This window comes from Aspergillus heteromorphus, assembly GCF_003184545.1.
Source record: "Aspergillus heteromorphus CBS 117.55 chromosome Unknown BO70scaffold_13, whole genome shotgun sequence".
Classification (NCBI taxonomy): Eukaryota; Fungi; Ascomycota; class Eurotiomycetes; order Eurotiales; family Aspergillaceae; genus Aspergillus; species Aspergillus heteromorphus.
Window position 1 is genome coordinate 422,777 of NW_020290418.1, and position 24,551 is coordinate 447,327.

A 24,551-nucleotide genomic window follows, 5' to 3' on the forward strand; every position below is an offset into this window, starting at 1 on the left:
TGCTAACATTCGCATACCCCACCCATCTCCCATCTACTCATGCTTCATGCACTCCGACCGCAACACCTCCCTAGCTGTAGCCGTAAGCCTTTCACACCATCGACCAGATGTCGAAAGTCGAAGGGGAGGATGAGCGGGCGTTGATGTTGCGGAAGGAAATGGACTTTCGGGGGAGCGAGGATTGGGTGGGGGGTTGGAGTAGGTGCGATGGGCGGGGGGTGGTTCATGGTGTGAATAACGAGCAGAAGTCGGCTAGGAGGAATTGAGATTCAGAGAGCAGGAGCTGCTCGCTCGATTTCTTTTCCAAGCCAGATGGGTAGGGTAGGATTGCGTGTTGGGGGGGGGAAGGGGGAAGAGATTTTCTATGCTGCTTGGTAGGCGGAGCATTATGTTTCCCGCGTGGAGGAGGTCTGGGAGAATTATCAGGAAGGAAGGCGAGATTAGCCGTGAGATAAGATATGTACATATGTGCATACCACCGTGTACGATCCCTCAATCATGCAGATGCAGAAAGGCAACGGCCTGCACAAACCGAGCCGCGATGGCTTTGGCCACCGGAAGAGTCTGGAGTAGGATGCATCCTTTGCCTTGCCTGGGAGAGATTCATCATCGCAGGCCCCTGATTCCGATTCCGATTCCCGAACACGCCATCTGTGTGTCCCCTTGGGGGTCCATCTAGACAGCACTCGTCCGATACCTGCGGTAGGACTGGAGGTAATCCTGCCAGCGCCAGGGACCTCAGGATCCTGCTCTCATGCTGCTCTCTTTCTCCTTCTCTTTCTCCGTCCGCGGTGGCAACCTTGACAGCCACGTATTTCTTCATCTCTCGGTCTCTGGCCAGCTAGGTTGTCGAGTACGTACCGAACCCCAGTTTATGCACCACGTCATACCGGTCATGAAGGCGGTCTCTGATGACTATGGGGTGATAGCATCCGGAGCGGTAGCACTCGAGTTTTTCTACGTCTTCAAGCGGCATGTACCTCCACTGAGGCACGCGATTCGGTACTGGGAGTGAGTGATAAGTTCACCGTGGGCGGTGGGATGTCGTTCACGCGGCAAGCTGGAGACTATGATTGGGGTTGAATGGCATGTTGTTGGGGTGGTTCTTGGCTGCAAAGCGAAGGGTATTGGTCGAATGAGAATATGAGTGTGTGGCATGGTGAGCAATATAGTCTACTATTTACCATGATAGTAGTATGTCCCTGGAAGGCGAGGATGGCGTTTGTTTACTTAACCGTACCGGAGAATGATGGTCCCGGGACAGAGGGATAGAGGCTCTACTACTCATGGTCTGCTTCTGGTTACACGATAATCGTACATGTCATTCACGTATAGGATAGATGGTTCAAACAGAGGTCGAACAATGTCTTTGCTCAGGAACAGCATATTAACATGTGCATCAGTCAGCTGCCAGCGCATGAACTGATTGTTCAATTCTAGTATGAAGTCTGCGATCGTGCTTCCTACCGATATCTCGGTCCACGAACGTAGTAGTGGAAGCCAATTCAGTGGAAATAGGCGCTTCGCTGTCTTGCGGCTCCCGCAGGATCCGAGATAACGATGATAAGATGGATGTCGGGTACACGGGTTGTAGGTGGAGATGGTGATCGGGTTACTAGTGATACTATTGACCGATAAATGGTGGGTTATGGTCGGAGGGTCTTGTCGGTGCATATGCCATGAATAATGGACTTCCTCTAGGTAAAGGAGGTATGATGGACAAGGTCGGAATCGACTTCTGTTCGTCCTGAGGTAGATCTGACTTGTACATAAAGTCATGGTCGGTTCTGTAGTCTGAGACGTAGCATGCAGAGAGCAAGTCGAGCTAAACAGTGTTGTTAGTCAAACCAGTAGAGAGAGCGAGACAGGAAGGCAAACCTGTGGTATGTGTACCATGCAAGCCCGCAAGGAATATGACAAGGGATGACCACTGAGGCAAAAGGAGGACTCCCGCTCTGGTCTTCGAGGGAAGGGCTGACAGATTCAGCATATCACGAAGCACCGGTAGCTTTGGACAACGCCTGACGGGCCAGCGAGATCAACAGATCCAGGAAGGCCTCGATGATATACACAGGCGGGAAGTATTTCGTATCGGACGAATTCCGGTTAATGGACGAGAACATCTCCTTAGTGTCTTCCAGGATGCGGAGATCGCTCATGAAAGTCGATGCGGTGGGAACCTGGATGAGATACCAGAAGAGGGAGAGGATGGCGGAGAGGATGAATTGGGCGTGTATCCTACATTATCATATCAGTTAGAATTCTTAGGATGGAATCGGGGAAGACGTACCAGAAACTAAAGGTGTCGAGTAGCCCTTTAGCTCGGAGGTAATACAGCAGGGTGGATCGCGAGGCTTGGTAGTATAGTTCCAGACTCGACGGGAGCGGATTCTGGTACCAGGGAAGAGACATGCTGGAGGTGATGCTTGCTTCGTGAAGTTTTCTCAGACAGTAATAGTACTCCAAGTAGATGCTAACGCCGCGGACGTTGAATTCGGGGAAGTTGGGTTCTGGAGAGTTCGAGTCCGGTGCATCGGAGGGGAAGGCGAGAGGGAAGCCGGATTTCAGCTCGCTCAGCTCCTGGTCGAGTTGGCGGATGTGTTCGAGGCGACGGGCTTCAAGGAAAGATTGGGGGTGGTTGGAGTAGAGCAGAAAGTAGACTTTGGCCTTGAACATGGCGAGACGACCATCAGAGGGCAGAATGATCGGAGGGGACGGTAGGTTCTGCAGGGCCGGAGAGTCGGGGGGTTCGCCGTGGCCCGGGGGAAATTCCATGTCGCAGTCGACGTCGTGGATCAGAGGGGGCGAGCATGTGCGGATGGACATCTCTTTATCCATCGTGTAGCAGAGCCAGAACATGGCGCGGAGATGGCTGTGGGCCCGTTGGTTCTCGATCAGGGGGCATTTTCGATGCCCTCCGAGGTTGTACAGGATTCGCACGGCCATGGAAAGTAGCAGCTGGGCGGATTTGGGTTGGCCCGTTGGGGCAATGTACAGTGCCTGCGCGCGTCAGCATAGACCTGGTCGGAGCAATGGCGACTTACCAGGATGAGCAGTGCTTCGAGGGTGCGCACGTCGGCAGGCTCGAGTATTAGCCTGGGCACAAGGGTGAGAACCGCATGCACATAGGCATCTGGATCAGCATCGGCAAACATGGGCAGATGAGGATGGAGCTTCGCGATGAATGCGGTAAAGGCAAAGAGACAAGCCTTCTCGGCAGTGCGAGCTTGGGTGTCGGCGTTGGGGCGTTCCGCGACAAGCTCCTTCAGGACGCCCTGGGCCGCGGTAATATCGATGCATGGGAAGATGGAGTACAGGCCCTCTGCGGAATAGAAGTCGAGGCACTGCTGGGCGAGCTGGTAGGTCGGCCACTTGGGGAGGATGGCTTTAGGCCGGGTGGCCGGGTGCTGTGACTTGTAGGATTGAGTGACCCCGGCGAGGAAGCCTTGCAGGTCAAAGATGGAACCGGTCTGTCGGTACACGGTGGAGTAGAAGGACGCTCTCTGAGGAGAATGTGCCACCCCTGGCCAGCAGTACTCGAGGTGCTGCCGAAAGACCTCCATGGCCGTGTCAAAATCCGACGAGTCGTGCGGATGAGGAGACGCCGAACAGACGCCGAGAGACGGACTCGGAGACGACGACGAACCGTCACGTGCAGTTTGGTTCACTGCCTGAGGATCCCGGGCTGCAACAATGCCTTCCAACTCGCGCAGCCGCGCCTTCGCCTCGAACAGTTGCCTGTGGGTTGGTCAGCTATGATTCAAGTCGGGACTGGGAGGCATACTCTCTGATGGTCTTCCGCGGCTGCCCAGTGAATGTAAAGGTGCAGGTCACGCCAGAAAAACGGCAGTTTTCACATGCGGGCTTTTCCCCATCACAGCGAATCTAAATCGAGGTCAGTGACTCGCGAAGGCCGACGGCAAGACGGCGCGTACCTTTCTATACCGGCAGAGATCGCAGGCGCTGCGGGCCCTTCCGCCTCGGGCGGTGGTGACTACATCTTCCATGCTGGACTGGGACATTGTAAGGGTGGCAATTGGCGGCGTGCATTGGCTGTGCCCGGGGTCTAGCGAGTCTAGGAGTTAATAGTCCAAGTGTCCAAGTGTCCAAGAGCTTGTGTAGGATATTTGGAGAAATTGAAATGGAGGCTGCCTAAGGGTCTCCTGATTAGTCATACAGCAACGCAACCACGCAAGCCGCCCCACTTACTGCAGGGGGATATAACCCTAACCCGACTGCTTCAGAGCCCATCGACGGTCTGAAACTTGAGTCCGGCAGTTTACCTCCTAGACATGCATCTATGATATATACTGTCAGTACACAGGGCTGATCACATGACTTTTGAAGATGGTCAGTCACTAGATGCCCTGGACCCTACGCTTGGCCGAAGGGCAACTCCAATCCCGCGATGATCTGCCGGGCCCACTAGCCGTGTTCAGGCCACAGCCAATCCCGCAAGACTATAAGAGGGTGAAGCTCCAGCCTGTTAAGATGTCTAAGCTCGATAATTCCTCCAAAGAATCCAGAGGAGATATTTTGCAGACAGCATTGAACATGCTATTTCACAGCCATTGCAATTCTTACATTAAATATGAATTAACTAGGTGTTCGATTCTGCTGACACACATTTCAATGTCATCTGCATGGAAACCTCAAAAAGGCTAAAGTGAATAATTACACATAATGATATAATCCATATCCCAATTGGTCCAATCACCGTCCATATCAGCCAGAAGGTGTAGTACCGTCGATAGCAGTCACTACAGTCAATTCGATCCAAGCAAAGACCATAAATATCTGTCTCAGCCGCGAATCGACGACTGAAATTCTTCCTCTTGATTTGCCCCAACTACCAACCTCAAGATATTGAGAATTATTCTCATGTCTCGAAGCAGTCCACTCATCATATTAAAGTCTCTCATGCAGTAAATAACTGTACTCATTAGTGATATGGAATTCAAGCACCCTATTCAACAGCACCCACAACAACCACATAACAACAAATACTAGCGATACACATGCATGATTTGGAGAAGAAATATGGATGTTTATCGCCATAAAGCCAACAGACGTATAGGAAAGATGGCAATGTACATGCGAGACTTGGAGATGAAATACGTATATCTATCCACTAACAACGAGACGATATTTCTTCGTCATAAACCCCAGTCTCGAGGGCACTGATATACCCTGCTGGGGATTACTGACTTATATATATGAAAGATGAGAGATCAGTACAATGACCACCAAAGCTAACTCAAGCCTCGCAATCCCAAGTTTTGGTGTTTAACTGTTGCTGGCATTGCCGCAACATTGTGCCGCACACCACCACCTCGGGTAATAGTTCATACCATAGCTCGTCGCCTCGCGCGGCGTTTCGCATCACCAAGAATGAATCAGATTGCGATCATGGCCACGGGATTTATCATTGACGCTGAAAATTCACCATCAGTGACCAACCCCGAAGCTTATTGCTTCATCAAGCTCAGGGTATCGAGTTATCACCAGAAAGATGAATTGGTTGTTGAGATGGACGAAGAATAGGTCGTTGACTCGATCGCTCATGGAACTGTTGTTAAATATTATCATCGATATCATCTCCACGATCTACGTGCGCCGCCACCTTCAATACTTGCAGTGCTTTATCCCGTGGACAGTCAATATCTATCAGCAGAAGGGTTGAATATCATCCTTGGGGATTTCCAAGAAATCATCTCACGCGTTCTTTCTGGGGGTCCTTCCGTTGTTACTACAACCTAAAATGGCTTCTCTGATGCCCCATCAAGAACATCAGCTGCATACTAGCACAGAATGTGCTTCGGCTGGATAATGGTCCCCTTGGTGGGTGATCAGTCCGTAGTATAACCTCCAGCAGGCGACGTCTCAAAAAACAGCATTTACGTCTGGACAACTTCGAACATGATTTTCACTCATCATATTGGGACTCATGATAATGTATCTAACGAGATGATTTTTCTTTTCCTAGAAGTCTATTGCATTGCGTCATTTACAACAATATCATCGCGTATGTAAGCAATCAATAGAACTCGAGAAATAAAAAAACAGCCTTATATTCAAGTCCCAGAACCGAGTCCCCTACGGCCCAAACCTAAACCCGCCATTCGCACAAACCACACTCCCAGTACACCACTTCGCATCCTCGGTGCACAACATGGCGACCACGCCGGCCACCTCCCCGGTAAACGCCGGCCTCCTACCCCCCATCTTCTCCTGAATCAAGCCCTTCTGCTCCTCGGTCAACGCCTCCAACTGCGCATCCCCGTCCAGCATCTTGCTCAACGGCGTGTTATCCTGAAACCCCTGGATCTGGTTCCAGAACCCCTCGCCGGTCTTGAAATACATGTCCCCGATGACGGGGCCGGGGTTGACGGCGTTGACGGTGGCGACGTCGGCAAGCTCGCGGGACCAGGTGCGGGTCATGGCTTCGATGGCGGCTTTGGTGCCGCCGTAGATGGACTGGCCTTCGAAGCCGAGCGAGGAGGAGACGGAGGAGATGTTGACGATGCGGCCGGCGTGCGGCGGGGAGGTGGGGAGGTGCGGGGCGATGGATTGCGTGAGGAGGAGGGGCGCCAGGACGTTGATTGTGTAGTGCCAGTTGAAGAGGGCGGGGTCGATGGGGCCTCGGGCGGGGTCGTTGAGGAGGCGGTCGGCGCTGACGCCGGCGTTGTTGATGAGGATGTCGATGGTGAGGGTGTTGGTTGTGGGCGAGGTGAAGTGCGTTTTGGCCGCGTCGAGGATCGTAGTCACGGCGGGCACGGGGTCGGAGAGGTCCGCTTGGATGGGGACGCAGGTGATTGAGTGTGTGCTGGAGAGCGTGCTGCACAGGGATTCCATTCGTGGGCCCGAGCTGCTGGACGTGTAGTTTAGGAGGAGAGAGCAGCCTTTGCTGGCGAGGTTGTGGGCGATCGCTTCGCCGATTCCTGGGGGGGTGTTAGCAGTGGTGGTGGTGGTCTATTGATATCAGGTACTGAGGGTGGGGGACCTCGGGAGCCGCCGGTGATGATGGCGAGTTTGCCTTCAAGGGGACGCGACATGGTGGTGGGTGGTGGTAGTGGGTGTTTGTTGCAGAGAGTGGTTGTGTGGGATAAGGGGGAGGGGTGTAGGTACTACTGTGTATATATACAAGTTGCTACGTCGGTTAGTTATACTTACTGACATCACTCGGTTAAATGGGACTCTCCACTACAGAGGGTAATAATTATTTGGTCCTCTCAGTCTGCTGGAGATCTTCCGACCGGGAAATTGCCCGTTCGGGTCTCCGGCGGCACGCAACCATGATGTACATACAATTCGACCTAATCGAAAGCAACCGGCGCACTCGTTCTCATAAACAACTCAATTCACCTTCAACTCCTTAAACGCCCTCGCATTCTCCTCAATGGCCACCTCAACGGGCAAGCGCTCCATACTACTCGCGCCAAAGAAGCCATGCACCCCCTTGGTCCTCTTCAACACATACCCCGCATCCTGCGGCCCCGCCAACGGCCCGCCGTGGCAGAGCACAATAACCTCGGGATTAATCTTGACGACCGCATCCCGGATACTCTGAATCAGGGGCACGCAGTCATCCAGCGACAGGGCCGTGTGCGCGCCGATGGTGCCGGAGGTCGTCAGCCCGACATGCACGACAATCACGTCTGCGCCCGCGCGCGCCATCCGCTCGCCTTCGTCCACGTTGAACACGTACGGCGTCGTCACTAGATCCATCTCCCGCGCCAGCCGGATCATCTCCACCTCGCGCTCGTACCCCATCCCCGTCTCCTCGAGGTTGGCGCGGAAGTTGCCGTCCACCAGGCCCACGGTTGGGAAGTTTTGCACCCCGATGAACCCGATGCTGCGCAGCTGGGTGAGGAATTCGCGCATGTTGCGGAATGGGTCCGTCCCGCAGACGCCCGCCAGGACGGGCGTGTTTTGGATGATCGGGAGGACTTCGCTGGCCTGTTTATGGTAAGTTTATGGCTTGCATGTGAGGGGGGGGGGGGGTTAAACTATGAGGGGTGTATGTTTGTGTATGTGTATGTGTATGAGTATGTGCAAAGGGGGCTAGGCTGGAATTGAGGGGTAAGAGGGAGATGGATAGATACCATTTCAACCACAACCGCATTCGCATCCGAGTACGGCATCATGCCCGCCAGTGAACCGCGGCCGGCCATGCGGAACCGGCCCGAGTTGTACACCAGGATCAGGTCGGCGCCGCCCTTCTCGATGAATTTGGCGGAGAGCCCGATGCCTGTTTGTCGATGTCAGTTGCTGGCTATCTGTTTTACTATGCAGGTCTAGTGGAGTGGACTGGACGTACCGGCGCCGGCGCCGATGATGACGGAGCCATCGGCGATGGTTTGGCGGAGACGCGCGAGGACTTCCTCTCGGGATGTTGGGCGGGGCATGTTGGATGTAGTATGGAATAGTAGAGGGAGTATCGAGGGGGGAAATAGGAGAGGAAATGTTGAAACTTGAGGAAGTAAGTAGGTGATGGCCGGGATCACCGGTACTGTAAATATGGCCGGACAGCGATGATGTAAGGTCGTAGACTATAGTGGTGGTGGTGGGATTCGGCCGGGAAGAGGGGCGGCGGACGGACAGTTCATCAAGTGGAGCCACAATAATGGATAATGGTACTTTACAGTAGTGGGCAGTAGTTCGCACAAGCCAGTTTGGTCCATACGACAAAGCCCTTTCTCGGAAGTCTTTCTCCGGCTGCAGAAGCTCTCTTTCTCTTTTTTTCTAGGATGATAATATCCTTGTTAATAACCAGCTACACAACACCATGCCGACACACTGCCCCGACGCATGTAACATAACCCTAAATCGACAACCAGCAACCCCGCAGGCAGCAAACATTCCAGCACCCATCATAATAATGAGTGATTTTCAGCTGTGCTGGGTCTAATTTAACAGCTGCCAAGGTGATAGGCGGGCGATCTGCAAGCTACTGCGTACCCCGCTGATATCGTCATTGTTCTACAGACTCGACTCTACTGGGAATTCATATCATTGCTCGTAAATTTGTGACTATCGCTGACTGACTGACTTATTTAGTTCTAAGTATTTGCTGTGCTCATATTTAATTAACTCTGCATTCTGCACCCTACTCTCTACAAAGGATAATCCCTCACCTTACTGTATAGACACAGCATCAACACCAACCCAGCACCCCAAACCCAGCCCACCACAATCATGACCCCCGCCACCCAACCCACCATCCTCCTCCTCGGTACCTGCGACACAAAATGGGACGAGCTGCTATACACCTACACGCAGCTGACCAGCGGCCCCAACCCCATCCACACGCTGCTCATGGACGTAGGACGAATCCCGCACCCCTCGCCTCTAATCACAATCAAACACCCCCACTTCAAGCCTGACAGCAGCTCCAAGCCCTCACGCGAAGACAGCAATGAAAAAGAACACGAAACGCCAAAAGAGGAAGGCGAAGACGAAGACGACGACAAAGGAGAAGACTACACCCATCTCCCGCGCAAAACCTACATCGACACCATAACGCACACCTCGCACGCTACCGTCTCCTCGCTGTACCAAAACGGCCAGATCCACGGCATGCTGTCGATTGGCGGCAGCTGCGGGACGGCCATTGCGACGGCGCTGATGCGCTCGGCCCTGCCGGTCGGGTTCCCCAAGCTGATGGTGTCGACGATGGCGTCGGGCGATGTGCAGCCGTACGTCGAGGAGACGGATATCACGATGATGTATTCGGTTGTGGATGTCGCGGGGATGAACTCTATCCTTGGGAGGATTTTGAGGAATGCGGCTGCTGCGGTAGGGGGGATGGGGGGGACTTATTATCGGGATACTCGGGGAAGGTGTGTTGATGGGGAGGATGGTGCCAAGGCAGAGGGAGAGGAAGGAAAGAAACTACTACGCATCGGCATCAGCATGTTCGGCGTGACCACCCCCTGCGTAACCGCCATCCGCAGCCTGCTAACAGCCCGGTACCCCACGTGCGAGCTCTACGTTTTCCATGCAACCGGCAGCGGCGGAAAAGCCATGGAGCGACTCATCACCGAAACCCAGTTAGACGCAATCCTCGACATCACAACCTCCGAGATCGCGGACGAGCTTGTCGGCGGGGTTCTGTCTGCCGGCCCGCAACGTCTCTCCGCCGCCGCGTCTCGCGGGATCCCGCAGGTCGTCAGCCTGGGGGCATGCGACATGGTCAACTACGGCACGCCGGAGACGGTGCCGTCGCGGTTCCGGGAGGCGGGGAGGGAGATCTACGAGCATAATCCGACGGTGACGATTGTGAGGACGGATCGCGAGGAGAGCTGCAAGGTGGGGAGGTTTATTGCGGAGAAGTTGGGCGGGGCGAGGAGGCCCGACAGGGTCAAGGTGTTGGTGCCGGGGGGTGGGGTGAGTTTGTTGGATGTCCCGGGGCAGCAGTTTTGGGATCCGGAGGCGGATGAGGGGCTGTTTGGGGCGCTGGAGGAGGGGTTGAAGGGGTCGGGGGTGGAGGTGGTGAGACATCCCAGGGATGTTAATCATCCGGAGTTTGCGCAGGCCGCGGTGGATTTGTTGGCGGGAGTGTTGGGATATTGAGCTGGGATACTTGTGGGTGATTGGGGGTGAATGGACCAGGGCAGGGTGGGGAGGAAGGATATGGGGAGACTGAGATATGGATGGAAGACTGGGATAGATGCGTTCATGGGCTGAGGGTCATAAGCTATAGGTTATGGGTTGAGGCTGGTAGGTAGAATTGATTCGGATTCATCAGAATACAACATTCGAGCGTCTAGACACCTTTTACCCAAGTGTTTGTTTACAGGACTTTAGTATGGTACGATGATGTCATTATTTATTTAAGTGGTATCAAATCATGGCCTGTTGAAAATACAGCGAAACCATGTATCCATAAACCCCAGCCACTTTTGGTTGCCGTTGAAGACAATGCTTTTGAGCCCCATGTTGAGAAGAACCCTTTATATGTCGTTCGTAACGTCGTGAGTGTTGAAAAGTCTAGCGTCAGAAGATCCAATCGACGGTTTAGTAGCGGTAGCTATTACTGGTTAGCGCAATCCATCATATCATCAGACACAAAACTTACTGGTCGGCCTTGAAAGGTCCGGACACCTCCAGGCCAAGGTACTCGGCCTGCACGGGAGTGAGCTGGGACAGCTTGGCGTTGACGTGCTCCAGGTGCTGCAGGGCAACCTGCTCATCGAGAACCTTGGGCAGGACGAAGACGCCCACGGGCTTCTTGGTGTTGGTGCTGAACTCGACGTACTTCTGGCCGAAAGCAGCGTCCTCAGCCTTGAACAGAGCGATCTGGGCAAGGACCTGGTTGGAGAAAGAGCAGGACATGACGAAGGAAGAGTGGCCGGTGGCACAGCCGAGGTTGACGAGACGACCCTCAGCGAGGAGGATGATGTGGCGGCCGCTGGCCATCAGGTAGCGGTCGACCTGGGGCTTGATGTTCTGCACCGACTTGGCGTTGGCCTTGAGCCAGGCAACGTCGATCTCGATGTCGAAGTGGCCGATGTCTGTCTCGTCAGTACAACCCGCTGCGGTGGAGAGGCCTCACTTACTGCAAACGATGGCGTCGTTGCGCATCACCTCGAAGTGCTTGCCAACGAGGATGTCACGGCAGCCGGTGGTGGTGACGAAGATCTGACCCTGGGGAGCAGCATCCTCCATGGTGACAACGGAGTAACCCTGGACGGCAGCCTGGAGGGCGTTGATGGGGTCAACTTCGGTGACCAGGACGCGGGCACCCATGCTGCGCAGAGCGTCGGCGCAGCCCTTGCCGACATCACCGTATCCGGCAACAACGGCGATCTTACCGGCGATCATGACATCGGTAGCGCGCTTGATACCGTCGATGAGGGACTCACGGCAGCCGTACAGGTTGTCGAACTTGGACTTGGTGACGGCGTCGTTGACGTTAATGGCGGGGACGAGGAGCTTGCCCTCCTTGAGCATGCGGTACAGGTGGTGGACACCGGTGGTGGTCTCCTCAGACAGACCGTAGCAGTCCTTGAGCTGCTCGGGGTACTTCTTGTGGACAAGGGAGGTCAGGTCACCACCGTCGTCGAGGATGAGGTTGAGCTTCTTGCCATCCTTGAAGGCAGAGAGCTGCTGCTCGAGGCACCACTCGTACTCCTCCTCGGTCTCACCCTTCCAGGCGAAGCTACGCCCGTTAGCCTCGCAGTTGTAGTAGTGGTGGTACTGTGGAACTTACACAGGGACACCGGCAGCGGCAATGGCAGCGGCGGCGTGGTCCTGGGTGGAGAAGATGTTGCAGCTGGTCCAGGTGACCTCGGCACCGAGGGCAACGAGGGTCTCGATGAGGACGGCAGTCTGGATGGCTAGATGGGGTTAGTACACGACAGTACAAGCTTTCAAGCAGACATACTCATGTGCAGGCAACCGGCGATGCGGGCACCCTTCAGAGGCTGGTCGGCACCGTAACGGCGGCGGATGGACATGAGACCGGGCATCTCATGCTCGGAGAGCTCGATCTCCCGGCGACCGAAAGCGGCCAGGGACTGGTATGGTCAATGAGATTCGATGGAGGACAGAGGCAGAGGGGGCACGTACGATGTCGGCGACCTTGAACTTCTGGGCGGGGGCAGCCATTGTTGTGTAGATACTGGAGAGGTCAGCAAAACTCAAGCGGGGAGAAAGAGGGGGGGGGAGTGATCCTGGGGAAGGGATCACAGGGAGGGAGTACAGGGAGGGGATCTTACTGAGAAAGGGGGATGGAAGGGGGAGAGAGATGGAAGATGGAGGATGGAGGATGGAGGGAGGAGAGGAGGGACAGAAATAATAAAAGGACGGAGGGGAAGGATTGGGCGCCCGGTCACTGGACAGGCGGGGCAGCTGGCTCCCGGACTTTCTATGGCTCCGAGCAGCGTGCTGACGGCGCCGGCCCTGATTCGGAGGTCGGCGATCATCCAGCGTTTCAATAGTCCGTTCGGAGACTTTGTTGGGGACCCGATGCGCCGACGGTAGTATCTAGCACGGGGTTCTTTCCAGTAATGCATCACTTTGAGGAGTGAGGAGGGGTGTCTCGGACGTGTGCCTGAGGCAGATGAGGCATATCGAAATATGTCGACGTGCCTGACGGTGCCTGAGGATGCACGCCTTACATAAGACCACGCAGCAAGGGCCGATTGCGATACGATGGCGATACGAAAGCAGTCAGCAACCCTGACACAAGTGGTAGCGACTACTAAGCTACTTTTGAGGATTATTGGGGGCCTAGTGTCTGATCTCAGAAACTTGGAGACTACTATCAGACTCGATCCATCCTGTCAATCGAGTCCCTTGTGTGACATTCACACTCAAGTACGGGAGTCGCACTTGTATAAACCACCCGCACCACAGCACCAGATCTAATGAACAGCGAATCGAGTCCTCTGCATGCAGATCACGCCCCTACAGGGTGCAGACACTGACTTCATAGAGCCCAGCCAAGGAATGTATCCAGGGATGTTTTTCTGAATCCCGACTCTCAACCTCCTCACGGTCTTCGCCCCAACAGTATGAACGCCATGCTCACCCTCACCCTCTATATCCTCGCCTTCTGTCTACCCGCCTTCTCCATTCCTTTGAGGGAGATCCTTCTCACCAAGTCAACCTCCTGCCAGGTCTACGGGGGAAATGGAATTGCGAATCTCACATGTCGCAATACGGTATGTTCATCATCTTACGCTTGATTGGAAGTAGCGGCTGATTATCCTAGTGCATCGAACAGGGCGATGGGTGGACAGGGGGGTTTTGTGACGATAAGCAGTGAGTTTTTCGGATCGGTATCTGGCATCTATGCTAACGATGATAGAATCTGCCACTGCACGTTCGGTGTCTCGGGGTAGTGGCTTGGGGAACACGGTCAATCAGACCCGTATCAACACGTGGTTCCATAGCTGACATGTCATATCAAGCATAAAAAATGTGCCATTGCAAGCCATCATATCTACCCCATTGCAAAAGATCAAACACCATCGTCAAATCGGTAGAAATTCATCCATCTCTGTGCGGTATTAGTGCTGTCCCTGTATCAATCTCAACCACAACCCACCTTGTCATACGGCTTGGACGAATCCGCAAATCGCAGATCGGTAGCCAGACGGATCACATTTTCCGGGTCGTTGTTCACCGTCGACGCGTGGATCTACCCCATCAGCACCAGACCAACCCCGTAGAGAAATAAATACATACCATATGAGGCTTGTGCAGGACCACATCGCCCGCCTCATAAGCCGAGGCAAGCCAGCGACGGCCATGCTGGTTGGCGAACTCGACCGGGTACTCGGACAGCATGCCGGTGGACATCATGTTCGAGTTGAACGCAAACTTGGCCTCCTCCTCCGTCAGTCCCGCAGACATGGCCTTAGCTGTGAAGTCGTCCTCAATCTTCCGGCCCACAGAGTCACCTGTACCGGTCAGCCGCCATCCTATCCAGGCCTTCCAACCACCTACTATCTTCCAGGTAGATCAACCCTCCCCCACTCAGCTTGATATCGCCGATAGGCACCCATGCCGTGACACAGCTCGGCGCACCATAGCGAATGAAGATCTGATCATAGTGCACGCCAATCGGCTTGGTACCGGGGATGTTATTGCGCAGCAAGGTGCGCTTGAAGGTCAGGGTATCTTGGCCCCAACCGGTGAACTTGGCGATGAAGTCGTAGAGAGCCGGATGGCCACAAAGCTTCTCGACATACCAGTCCTTGTAGTGGGCCTCGAGGGCGCGGTCGACGAACTGCGCGGCGCTCTCGCCGCCGGGCCGGCCGTTGCCGCCCGCCGCGCCCGCCCCGATGCCCGGGAAGTCGTCGGAGGTCTTGGCTGGGTTGAAGACGCCCTCTACCGGGTCGGTGCCCTCCTTCAGAACCCCCGTGGACTCCAGGTGGCTGAAGTATTGGCGCCGAACTTCGAGGACGTCCTCGCGCGGCAGGACCTGCTTGACGAACAGATAGCCGTCCTCGTTGTAGCGGCGACGGAGTTCGTCGAGCGGGAGGCTGGGCGAGGAGGGCCGCAGGAGTGCGGCGTTCTCGGAGGTCAGGGGACCGTCGTTGACGGCTAAGGTCTGGTTGAGGACTCCGGGCATGGTAATGGATGGGATGAGACGAGACGAGGTGGTCAAGTCGGGTTGGGGTGGGCTTGGGCTTTAGTCCTTGGGTCTTGTGGTTTTATAAGGCGTTGCACGGCCATGACGTGCGTAAAGGTCGAAGGTCGGGGGGTATTGACCCTGTACCCCGCATGGGGGAAGATATGCTCATGGGGGACATTCCTTCTCATGGTATCGCTCTATTGTATAGAACAGTAGAATCGATGCAGAAGGCAGAAGCACCCCCACACCCCGCGTAGAAAGATACTCCTTTCGACGCCGGGTGGGGTCCACGGCGGGCAAAGTTGCTCCTTCGGGCGGGGCAGCGGCGTGGCGGTGTCTAGATCGCTTCCGTCCCCTATCCTGCATTGTCCATTGTCCATCCATGCATTCTCAACCCACGTCAGAAGCATCCATCCTGTCGTCAAATAACTCCATGATATTAATCATCTAACATCGCTATGTTATCTAACAGGCACAGTCCAGCAAAAAAAAAACACTATCTAGCCAACCAGAGTCCAATCCCAAACACCCCCAGAGCCAAATCATAACACCCGACTACCCAAACCACGGTTACGCCTCGTCCACCCACTCGGTAATGGCCCAGGTCTCAGCACCATCCTCGACCACCAATCTCAGCGTCGAGAAATCAATCCTTTCATACAACTCCCGTGCAGCTCCACGTGCTCGCTTATGCCACGGGCCCGTTCCTCCCAGTCGCGCATCCTCCCGATTTCTCCAGATGCCTAGTACGCCAGTCAGTCAGCCAACATGGAACCGTGAACACGTTTATTTTTATTTTTTTCGTATAAACTTACAGGTCGCCAGATTCTGGTGCGCCTCGTTCTTGGACCCAAACCAGTACTTCAACAAGCCCCCGCTCGCCGTCGCCTCCTGATGCGAATGGTCGTCCAGCGAGTGCAGATAATCCAGGTCGGCATCGACCAGCAACACAGACCGGAATACCACCACATAAAAGTCCTGGCGCGTCCAGTGGTAGCCCTCGACGCGGGCCAACTCGCGCAGCAGGTCGAAGACGTCCGTCCAGTTGAATGACTCGGTGTACGGGGCTGTCGCGTAGTCGGGACGGGTGGGTGTGAGGATGGTCAGCGCTTTGGCGAGGAGCTGGTTGGGGGTGTCGATACGACGAAGGTCCAGGAGGTGTGCGGGGTCGTTGTACGGTGATGCGATGAGGAGATTATCTGATGGGGCGGTGGTCATGAGTTGGGGAGGGCCGAAGCGCAGCTGCAGCGAGGCTGAGGCCTGGAATTTGAAGGCATCCGGGTCTGCGGTGACCAGACTGTGGTGGAAAAGCGAGGGAGGGGATGATTGCTTCGGTTGGGGTCTTTGCGACGACGATGCGTCTGTGGTAAGAAGTGGTTCGCTGAGTCCGGGCGCCATGGCTGGTCTAGGAGGTATACCTAGGTCGGTCTATATGGAAACAAACGCGACGCTGAAGATCAAGATGGAGATAATAAAAAGTCACTGGGGAGACGGTGTAGGACAAGACGGAGCAGACAGACTGGGTTTAAGAGACAGAAAAAAAGTGAAAAGAAAAAGAGAGACAGAGAAAAAAAAAACACCCAGTGAAGACTCAGTAAGGTCAACCAGGGAAGACAGGTACAGATCCACCCGGATTCATCTCCATGAAAGAAGATTGCTCAGAAGCACGCAATATGCCGACAGTAAGTCGGTCAGCAGCAATGTTTCACAATCCGTTGGACATTGGGCTTTGGGAACCCCTCCCCCTCCTCTCTTCCTTCGGGTGCCTAGATGATCACCGGCTAATTTTATGCTTATCACTTCATCATCTCCCCGGGATGTCAAGGAGGTTACTACTCTATTGACTATAGGGTATAGGGTATAGAGTAGTACTACAGTATATGCCTACAGTAGTACTCCGGATAGACTGTACTAGACCAGACACCCTGATTGATTCAAAGTGTAGTTGCCAGACAATTGAAAGAAAGCAGGCCGCGCGTGTGATCAAAGGACCAACCAACCATAAGAATCTACCTTGCCACATTATTGTCCAAAATTTCCCTCTTCCAGTGAGATCTCACGACATATTCCCCGGGCTTGCGCCACCAGACCCTATCCCTGAGCCAAGAGATTTCACCATTCTGCCGGAACCATGGCTGTCGGGCCTGTGGTTCGCACGGGACCCAGCCCTTGCGCAATTCTACGGCACGATGAAGAATTCAATAGTAGTTAGTTGGCTTGTTTGTCTTTTACTGGTCTTTTGACATTTTTTTTGGTGTTAAAAATCAATAACCTATCATACAGATCTTGATGGTATCATGCAATCCTATTGTAACGCCTTTTTAATGCTTGTAGCCACAGAAAACCCCGGAAATTGACGACGCGAGTCCGTCACCGCTTGAGCGGCGGCGGTGGCGGTGCCATCTTGCCCTCGCCTGTATCAACCTTTTTCTTCGAGGGCAAGGCCGGAACCTTAAAGCCTCCAGCTCCACCACCACTCTCCCCGGTGCTGCTGCCCTGGCCGCCGAATTGGGTGAAGGTGCCGGACTTGAACCATCGGTCTTCCTCCGCCTTGCGCTTCCGACTCATCTCCGCCTGCACCTTGGGGTCAACGAGCTCCAGTCCCTGCACCGGCGTGAAGGCGATGGTACTGGCCGTACCCGACCCTCCCAGGGAAGTGCCGATACCCGAAGTCCGCAGGCCTTTCGATTGCAGCACGCTGGCCGTACCACTGGCACCTGAGCCGAACGCGCGGAGAGAAGTAGAAGTACCACCGACGGGAGTCGCGTTGCCCCAGCCTTTGTTGTTCTTGCTGAGTTTCGCCCGGGTTCGCTGGTCGATCTGGGTCGCCCGAATGCGCCCGTCATTCTGCTGGCCAAGCATGCCCAGCCCCACGGTTCCTTCTCCGGTGCCATATCCGACTTCCGCTTCCTCCTTGCCAAACGCAACCCGGTTCTGGGCCTTGCGGAGCTCAGTCATGGCAACCGCTTCCTTGGCCTTTCTCGCCCGTCGTCCACCGCGCTTGCGGGATGGCTTGTCATCCGGGGCGGGGAGCGCCTTGACGCCCGAGTTCGGCGGGGGTTCCGTGAGCTTCTCTAGTCGCTGGAAACACTGCTGCTTCAGCTCCTCGCCGAGCGAACCATCGGGGGCGTAGTTGGAGACATCCGATCGCGTAGCCAGGACCATCTTGGCGGAGACGATTCGAATCGCCTGGCGCTTCAGATCATTCGGGACGTCCTGAATGATAGGCGCATTGTAGAGAAACCCCTGGGACCGAATCCCAATATTCGTAGCGAATCCAAGTCCCTCCGACCTCTTCGAGCCCTGTGCAGCCAGGTTGCACGCGGGGATCTTGGCCAGCTCGCGTAGCCCTCCCGTCTGGTTCAGAAACTGCGCCGCTGTCTCGGGTCCGATCAGCGCCGCCAGGTTGGGAGCGATCTGGCTCATCCGCGACTGGATGCTCTCCGTAAGCGCGGTCCGTTCGCGGTCCAGCTTCAAAATCCGTTCGCATGTATCCAGAACCGCCTTCAACTCGGACTCGGTCATCTCTCTTCCCCTAGTAGTTGTACCCTCCACGGCCACCACCATCAGGGACGGGCCATCCAGGATGGATCTCAGCGGCACGCCCACCATGTTGGCCGACGAAGTCGACAGCGCTTTGATGTCGTTGAGGGGGCCATTTTTCAGGATCGCGACCGTCTTCGCGTAGTCGAGATGGTTGGTCACCAGCGTTTCGAGCTCGGGGAATCGGATCGAGTAATGGTCGCGCAGCACTTTGTGTAGTCGGGTCAGTTCATCGGCGGTTGACAGAGCAACGTCGAATTCATTGGTGACCTCGGGTGCCTCCTGCGCCAGCTGCTCCTCATCCACTGCCTCCTCCTCCTCTTCGAGGCCATCTCCCATCTGGAGATCATCCTCATCGTCGTCTTCGAAATCCCGCAGCAGATCCTCGGCGTTGGACATGATGAGCAAGTGGTGGCTAGGCCAGCAGGCGAGCTCGACTCTGAGATGGGGAAATGCTGCGGAAGTAAACGAAGTAGGCGGAGGTTTCGCCCGCCGCTGCTTTTGCCTGCTTTTGCCGCCTAGCCACGGCGGCTGAGTCAGCCCGGCGGGCGCGGCGGGCGCGACGAACCAAGAGCGCAGCGCTTCCGACTTTGGGTCGCGAGAGTGAGGCGGATCCAGAATCTCCTCCAGCGCAGCCTTCGACTACCGTGGAGGTAGCCCGCACAACGCCATTGCACATCACCTCTGACCTGGGTTGCGCTTCCGCTTACAGCTGCCACGGGTCTCGTTCGTTCCGTTTACACCAACGGCGGTGCTGTCGAGCCTTCGCGGTCGTTACCTCTCGCCTACCGCCCCGATTTAGTATCGACAGGAACATCCAACCCACCCATCATGGAGTCATCCCGTGGCCCTCCCCGGGTCAAGAACAAGGCCGCTGCGCCGGTCCAGATCTCAGCGGAGCAGCTGCTTCGCGAGGCTGTGGACCGGCAGGAGCCGGCATTGCAGGCGCCGACGCAGCGTTTTGCCGACCTGGAAGAGCTGCACGAGTATCAGGGTCGCAAGAGAAAGGAGTTCGAGGACTATGTGCGGCGGAACCGGATCAACATGAACAACTGGATGCGCTATGCGGCGTGGGAGCTGGAGCAGAAGGAATTCCGGCGGGCACGATCGATCTTTGAACGGGCGCTGGACGTCAGCTCGACCTCGGTGGTGCTGTGGATTCGCTACATCGAGTCGGAGATGCGCAATCGCAACATCAACCACGCTCGCAACTTGCTTGATCGCGCCGTGACCATCCTGCCCCGCGTCGATAAGCTCTGGTACAAATATGTCTACATGGAGGAGACCCTGGGCAATGTTGCTGGCACGCGGCAGGTCTTCGAGCGGTGGATGTCTTGGGAGCCCGAGGAGGGCGCTTGGAGCGCCTACATCAAGTTGGAGAAGAGGTACAATGAATTCGATCGCGCGCGGGCCATCTTCCAGCGGTTCACCATCGTTCATCCCGAGCCGAGGAACTGGATCAAGTGGGCCCGGTTCGAAGAGGAGTACGGGACAAGCGATCTGGTGCGGGAGGTGTACGGGGTAGCGATTGAGACGCTGGGTGAAGATTTCATGGACGAGAAGCTGTTCATTGGGTATGCCAAGTTCGAGGCGAAGTCCAAGGAGTATGAACGCGCCCGGGCCATCTACAAGTATGCTCTGGACCGTCTTCCCCGCTCAAAGTCCATGGTCCTGCACAAGGCCTATACGACCTTCGAGAAGCAGTTTGGCGACCGCGAAGGAGTCGAGGACGTGATCTTGTCGAAGCGTCGGGTCCAGTACGAGGAACAGTTGAAGGAGAACGTGCGGAATTACGACATATGGTTCGACTTTGCCCGGCTGGAGGAGACCTCCGGCGAACCCGACCGGGTACGAGACATCTACGAGCGCGCCATTGCACAAATACCGCCGTCCCAGGAGAAGCGACACTGGAGGCGGTATATATACCTGTGGATCTTTTACGCCATCTGGGAGGAGATGGAGGCCAAGGACGCCGATCGTGCACGCCAGATCTACAACGAGTGCCTGAAGCTCATCCCCCACAAGAAGTTCACATTTGCCAAGATCTGGCTCATGAAGGCGCAGTTCGAGATTCGCCAGATGGATCTGCAGACGGCTCGGAAGACGCTGGGCCAGGCCATCGGCATGTGCCCGAAGGATAAGCTCTTCCGGGTGTACATCGATCTGGAACGCCAGCTGTTCGAGTTCGTACGGTGCCGGACGCTGTTCGAGAAGCAGATCGAGTGGAATCCCTCCAACAGCCAGTCATGGATCAAGTTTGCCGAGTTGGAGCGCGGTCTCGATGACACCGATCGCGCGAGGGCCATCTACGAGCTTGGGGTGGACCAGCCGACCCTCGATATGCCGGAGCTGGTATGGAAATCGTACATCGACTTCGAGGAATACGAAGGCGAGTACGACCGCGTCCGGCAGCTGTACGAGCGCCTCCTGGAGAAGACGGACCACGTCAAGGTCTGGATCAACTACGCGCGTTTCGAAATCAACGTCCCCGACGAGGAGGAAGAGGAAGAGGAGGAAGAGCGACCGGTCAGCGACGAGGCCAAGCGACGCGCTCGCGCTATTTTCAACCGCGCCCACAAGGTGTTCAAAGAGAAGGAGCTCAAGGAAGAGGTAAGCCTTCTTTCTTTCCTTCTTTCCTTCTTTCTTTCTTTTTCTTTCATTTTCCCCTTTGGGGATTTTGGCTTTGCTCCCAGACAGATCCAACTAACCTCTTCACAGCGAGTGGAACTCCTCAATGCCTGGCGGGCGTTCGAACACACGCACGGCTCGCCCGAAGACATCGACAAGATCGAGAAGCAGATGCCGCGCCGGGTCAAGAAGCGCCGCAAGATGGACGACGACCGGTACGAAGAATACATGGACTACGTGTTCCCAGCGGACGACCAGTCGGCGGCGAATCTGTCGAAGCTGCTGCAGAGAGCACACCAATGGAAGCAGCAACAGCAGGGTGCATAGGCTTCCATCGGTTGGGAGTGAGCGCGTTGCCCCGTTCTCATGTATCAGTAGCTTTAATCTGGTGGGAATCTTATCGGCGGCTTGCCTGGAACATATACGCCGTATTGCTGTAGACATGATATGTATGACTGAGACGAGAATGTTGCACCAGGGAAAAAAGTTCACGTGAATGCAATGTTTGCCTTATATAAAGTAACATTTGACCAGAATTTCAACAATCGGGACGATGGCGCATCTGGGAGCGCGTCAGACTGAAGTTCACTTCGGCCATAGCTTTATCCCTCGGGGATGACTGTAATCTGAAGGTGGCCGGTTCAAGCCCGGCTCGTCCCAATCTTCTTTTTTTCTTTTACAGAATCAACCATACTAATCATCCACCATCGTTTTTTTATTTCCCTTTTCTTTTTTTTATTACTCTTTTCTTATCTGCTTGTCCCCTGCATTTTTTTTCGAGTCTGCGTATATTCTGGAACTGCTTCACTTTCTGCGGGCTATGGTAGAACACATAGCAGAGAAAGACGAAGTAAGCGTCATGACATACTAAATGCATACTAAAACACAACAAACAGTCTGGTAGAGCGAGGATATCATTTTGGCTCTCTCCTTCTCTTCTTCCCCTGTCTCACTGGTGCCTTCCCCTTCGCTACTTTGCCTGTCTTGCCCGTCTCCTTCGCCTTCTTCACCTCCGTCTCGTCTACCTCCTCTTCTTTTACCCTCTTTTTCATCCCTTCGTCTATCTCTCTTTCTAAATTCTCCATCATTCTCTGCGTCCGCTCTTTCCTTTCCTGGATCTCTTCTTCAATTTCTTTCATCAACTCTCTCATCGCCTCCCTATGTGGCTCTCCTCAAACCTCTGCCACTCTGTGGTACTCCGCGGCATTTTTCACATCATCCTCCTTTGTCCACTCACCGTGCTCGACCACTACACGCGCGGGCTGCAGAATGCGGCCCTCTTCATATTGAGGAGCCTCTCTGAAGCGCACCCCAGCGGGGCTTACCACAAGCAGGACCCGATGCCCATCCAACCTTGAGTCTTCATCGCCGTCAAAGCCTTCAAGGCTGTGCAGGTCATGGGCTTTTATCCATGGTGTTTGGCGATCAAAAAATAGGCGGGCACTCCGACAGAGCTCTCTATACTTGAAATACCCGTCGGATGCGTGCAGACGGAACGTAAAATCCTCAGCATTCTGATAAGCCCGGGGACCTTTTTAACATCAGTCGGAGTGGGCTGTCAGAGAGCATAGAGGAGACAAATTGCATGACAGCTTCTCCAAGTCGCTTCTTTGTCTGCTCACCTAGGATCGTGCTGGAGGCCTGCGATTTGTGAACCGAGCTTGCAAGCCGGACACTTTCCCGTTTCCAATAACTTCCAGAGATTGGGTTTACTGTGGACCCTGTCAGAACACGATATCAAAATGACAGCTTGGCATCTGAAGCAATACTTTCTTACCTTCCAGAAACTGCTGGTACACATGCAACATGGCCTGTGCCACAGACCCAGGGCTCTCATTCTGCCCATCTTTCTGATCGGAGCCTCCCGTGAAATACCAGAATGGATTGTCAACGAACCTCTCCATCCAGTCCTTCACTATCAGAGCTGCGGCTAGGAAAGACGGCGCAAGTTCACAGATCGGATAAGGAAAGGACCCAATTAACATATCCCAGTCCAGATCTTGTACACAGTAGCCTTCGAGACCCCGGATGATGCTTTGCTTCTCGTTGGGGGAGAGCCCTTCTAGATCAGCTGTGGAATCCACAATGTTGTTGATGCACCAGTCCTGTGCATCCTGGAATATACCAAAGAATTCTTGTCCAACATGCTCTCACACGGCCGCCCCATGCCCCCGGAAGTCAGTACCAACCACCTCTTACTATACGTGGTGTGGTCTTCCATCACCTCAGCCCTGAACGCAGCATATTCCGCTTCTAGATTAGCGATTTTTGCCTTAAGCGTGGCAGCTGTCTCGCTCTTCTTCGACGCCTCTCTTTTCATGGCTATGCCCGTTTTGTCTTGGGAAGGCTTCGCCCGGGCCTTCTTGGCGGTTTTACTCTAGAGAGAAGAGAGAAATCAGCCAGCTTCATTGTCAGGCATTCATCACGTGAATCGAAGAGGATCATCACCCTGGCCTGTCTCTTCTCCATGGTATCAAGTCTGAACTGGAAGAAGTTCAACAGATCCCTGAGTGGGAAAAGGTGGCAACGATAGCAACAGCGTTACCAGGAACGTTAAATAGCAATAGCAGCAACAGGTGCAGCGTGAAAAGAAGAATGGGGGAGGGGGCGACTCAGATGTTATGGACCGACCCGATCGTTGTCCTGGCCAAGCAGTGGTGGGTGATTCCGTTGTTTGTACCGGGAGTTCTTTGTTATTGGTTCTTTGTCCTTCCCTCCAGGGATATTGCCCTACGTCCCGGGGTAGACGGGAGGACTTTCCGGAAAAAGAACCACCTAGGCTCTGACTAAAGGCTTGATTGTCCGATGTCCGGGATCGCAAGATTGATGGGGAGTCGGCTCCCCGAGGCTGGAAAGAGCCTGCGGGAATCTCCAATGTCTGAGTATGCTCAGCCTCACGTTTATTATCACCACATGCCCGATTAATCTCTCTACGAAAACTGGTGCTCACTGGGGGGTTATTTATATAGAGCTTGTTAAGATCACGTTGGAGACTAGATGGGCCCGTCACTTGGCGGTAGTAATTCCCAACAGCCCTAAAGTCTAGCCCTCTCTCCGGGTGCTAAACAGGAGCATTTTGATATTAATGCTGTGTCAGTAAAAGAGATGTCTCCTAATATGCCATTTAGATGGTGGTAGTCATCAAACCATCGTTGTTCGCGCTATTATCGGGTCCACTGTCCCGGTGTATTAGACGATTGAAGAGGGGATAAATACGGGCTGCTCTATAAAGCTTCAAAGATAGAGAGACCGTCCTGGGCCTCAGAATATCATATGATATAATACCATTACG

At 54.6% G+C, this 24,551-nt stretch overlaps 12 protein-coding genes and 1 non-coding gene across 13 annotated transcripts; 4 read left to right on the forward strand and 9 right to left on the reverse strand.

The window, feature by feature from the left end:
* Positions 1-1,219: 1,219 nt before the first annotated feature.
* BO70DRAFT_41995 (uncharacterized protein) lies at positions 1,220-1,878 on the reverse strand. The gene has a single exon (XM_025547502.1). It carries the CDS (start codon positions 1,777-1,779, stop codon positions 1,285-1,287), a length of 495 nt encoding a protein of 164 aa, XP_025399179.1. The 5' UTR covers positions 1,780-1,878; the 3' UTR covers positions 1,220-1,284.
* Positions 1,879-1,991: 113 nt separating this feature from the next.
* On the reverse strand, positions 1,992-4,007 carry BO70DRAFT_396700 (Zn(II)2Cys6 transcription factor; the record flags this gene model as incomplete). Its single annotated transcript, XM_025546638.1, has 5 exons — positions 1,992-2,238; positions 2,291-3,000; positions 3,045-3,738; positions 3,785-3,885; positions 3,936-4,007. The coding sequence occupies 5 exons, from the start codon at positions 4,005-4,007 to the stop codon at positions 1,992-1,994; spliced, it is 1,824 nt and encodes a 607-aa protein (XP_025399180.1).
* Positions 4,008-5,923: 1,916 nt separating this feature from the next.
* BO70DRAFT_362347 (SDR family NAD(P)-dependent oxidoreductase) lies at positions 5,924-7,106 on the reverse strand. Its single transcript, XM_025543273.1, has 2 exons — positions 7,004-7,106; positions 5,924-6,941 (listed from the first exon to the last, which is right to left on the reverse strand). Exons 1-2 carry the CDS (start codon positions 7,053-7,055, stop codon positions 6,097-6,099), a joined length of 897 nt encoding a protein of 298 aa, XP_025399181.1. The 5' UTR covers positions 7,056-7,106; the 3' UTR covers positions 5,924-6,096.
* Positions 7,107-7,169: 63 nt separating this feature from the next.
* On the reverse strand, positions 7,170-8,440 carry BO70DRAFT_362348 (TIM-barrel enzyme family protein; the record flags this gene model as incomplete). The annotated part of the gene is made up of 3 exons (XM_025543274.1): positions 8,321-8,440; positions 8,106-8,251; positions 7,170-7,959 (listed from the first exon to the last, which is right to left on the reverse strand). Coding segments are annotated over exons 1-3 (832 nt in total), but the record flags the coding sequence as incomplete, so codon positions are not given.
* Positions 8,441-9,010: 570 nt separating this feature from the next.
* On the forward strand, positions 9,011-10,575 carry BO70DRAFT_406139 (Tm-1-like ATP-binding domain-containing protein; the record flags this gene model as incomplete). The annotated part of the gene is made up of 1 exon (XM_025547141.1): positions 9,011-10,575. The coding sequence occupies exon 1, from the start codon at positions 9,199-9,201 to the stop codon at positions 10,573-10,575; it is 1,377 nt and encodes a 458-aa protein (XP_025399183.1). The 5' UTR covers positions 9,011-9,198.
* A 157-nt stretch (positions 10,576-10,732) lies between these two features.
* BO70DRAFT_362349 (adenosylhomocysteinase) lies at positions 10,733-12,772 on the reverse strand. The gene is made up of 7 exons (XM_025543275.1): positions 12,723-12,772; positions 12,574-12,625; positions 12,389-12,521; positions 12,215-12,341; positions 11,562-12,163; positions 11,081-11,516; positions 10,733-11,032 (listed from the first exon to the last, which is right to left on the reverse strand). The coding sequence occupies exons 2-7, from the start codon at positions 12,610-12,612 to the stop codon at positions 11,020-11,022; spliced, it is 1,350 nt and encodes a 449-aa protein (XP_025399184.1). The 5' UTR covers positions 12,613-12,625; positions 12,723-12,772; the 3' UTR covers positions 10,733-11,019.
* A 748-nt stretch (positions 12,773-13,520) lies between these two features.
* BO70DRAFT_396705 (uncharacterized protein) lies at positions 13,521-13,850 on the forward strand (the record flags this gene model as incomplete). Its single annotated transcript, XM_025546639.1, has 3 exons — positions 13,521-13,670; positions 13,721-13,770; positions 13,817-13,850. The coding sequence occupies 3 exons, from the start codon at positions 13,521-13,523 to the stop codon at positions 13,848-13,850; spliced, it is 234 nt and encodes a 77-aa protein (XP_025399185.1).
* On the reverse strand, positions 13,758-15,228 carry BO70DRAFT_315362 (uncharacterized protein). Its single transcript, XM_025540305.1, has 4 exons — positions 14,458-15,228; positions 14,197-14,411; positions 14,057-14,149; positions 13,758-14,008 (listed from the first exon to the last, which is right to left on the reverse strand). The coding sequence occupies exons 1-4, from the start codon at positions 15,083-15,085 to the stop codon at positions 13,970-13,972; spliced, it is 975 nt and encodes a 324-aa protein (XP_025399186.1). The 5' UTR covers positions 15,086-15,228; the 3' UTR covers positions 13,758-13,969.
* A 261-nt stretch (positions 15,229-15,489) lies between these two features.
* Positions 15,490-16,608, reverse strand: BO70DRAFT_362351 (uncharacterized protein). The gene has a single exon (XM_025543276.1). It carries the CDS (start codon positions 16,484-16,486, stop codon positions 15,881-15,883), a length of 606 nt encoding a protein of 201 aa, XP_025399187.1. The 5' UTR covers positions 16,487-16,608; the 3' UTR covers positions 15,490-15,880.
* Positions 16,609-17,388: 780 nt separating this feature from the next.
* Positions 17,389-19,074, reverse strand: BO70DRAFT_362352 (U4/U6-U5 snRNP complex subunit PRP31). The gene has a single exon (XM_025543277.1). The coding sequence runs from the start codon at positions 19,028-19,030 to the stop codon at positions 17,459-17,461; it is 1,572 nt and encodes a 523-aa protein (XP_025399188.1). The 5' UTR covers positions 19,031-19,074; the 3' UTR covers positions 17,389-17,458.
* A 196-nt stretch (positions 19,075-19,270) lies between these two features.
* Positions 19,271-21,737, forward strand: clf1 (putative cell cycle control protein (Cwf4)). Its single transcript, XM_025543278.1, has 2 exons — positions 19,271-21,241; positions 21,350-21,737. The coding sequence occupies exons 1-2, from the start codon at positions 19,463-19,465 to the stop codon at positions 21,584-21,586; spliced, it is 2,016 nt and encodes a 671-aa protein (XP_025399189.1). The 5' UTR covers positions 19,271-19,462; the 3' UTR covers positions 21,587-21,737.
* Positions 21,738-21,806: 69 nt separating this feature from the next.
* BO70DRAFT_t177 lies at positions 21,807-21,919 on the forward strand. Its single transcript has one exon. It is a non-coding gene; the product is annotated as a tRNA-Phe (tRNA).
* A 512-nt stretch (positions 21,920-22,431) lies between these two features.
* Positions 22,432-23,728, reverse strand: BO70DRAFT_396710 (uncharacterized protein; the record flags this gene model as incomplete). Its single annotated transcript, XM_025546640.1, has 5 exons — positions 22,432-22,790; positions 22,882-22,971; positions 23,037-23,393; positions 23,459-23,636; positions 23,708-23,728. 5 exons carry the CDS (start codon positions 23,726-23,728, stop codon positions 22,432-22,434), a joined length of 1,005 nt encoding a protein of 334 aa, XP_025399190.1.
* Between the last annotated feature and the right edge of the window lie 823 nt (positions 23,729-24,551).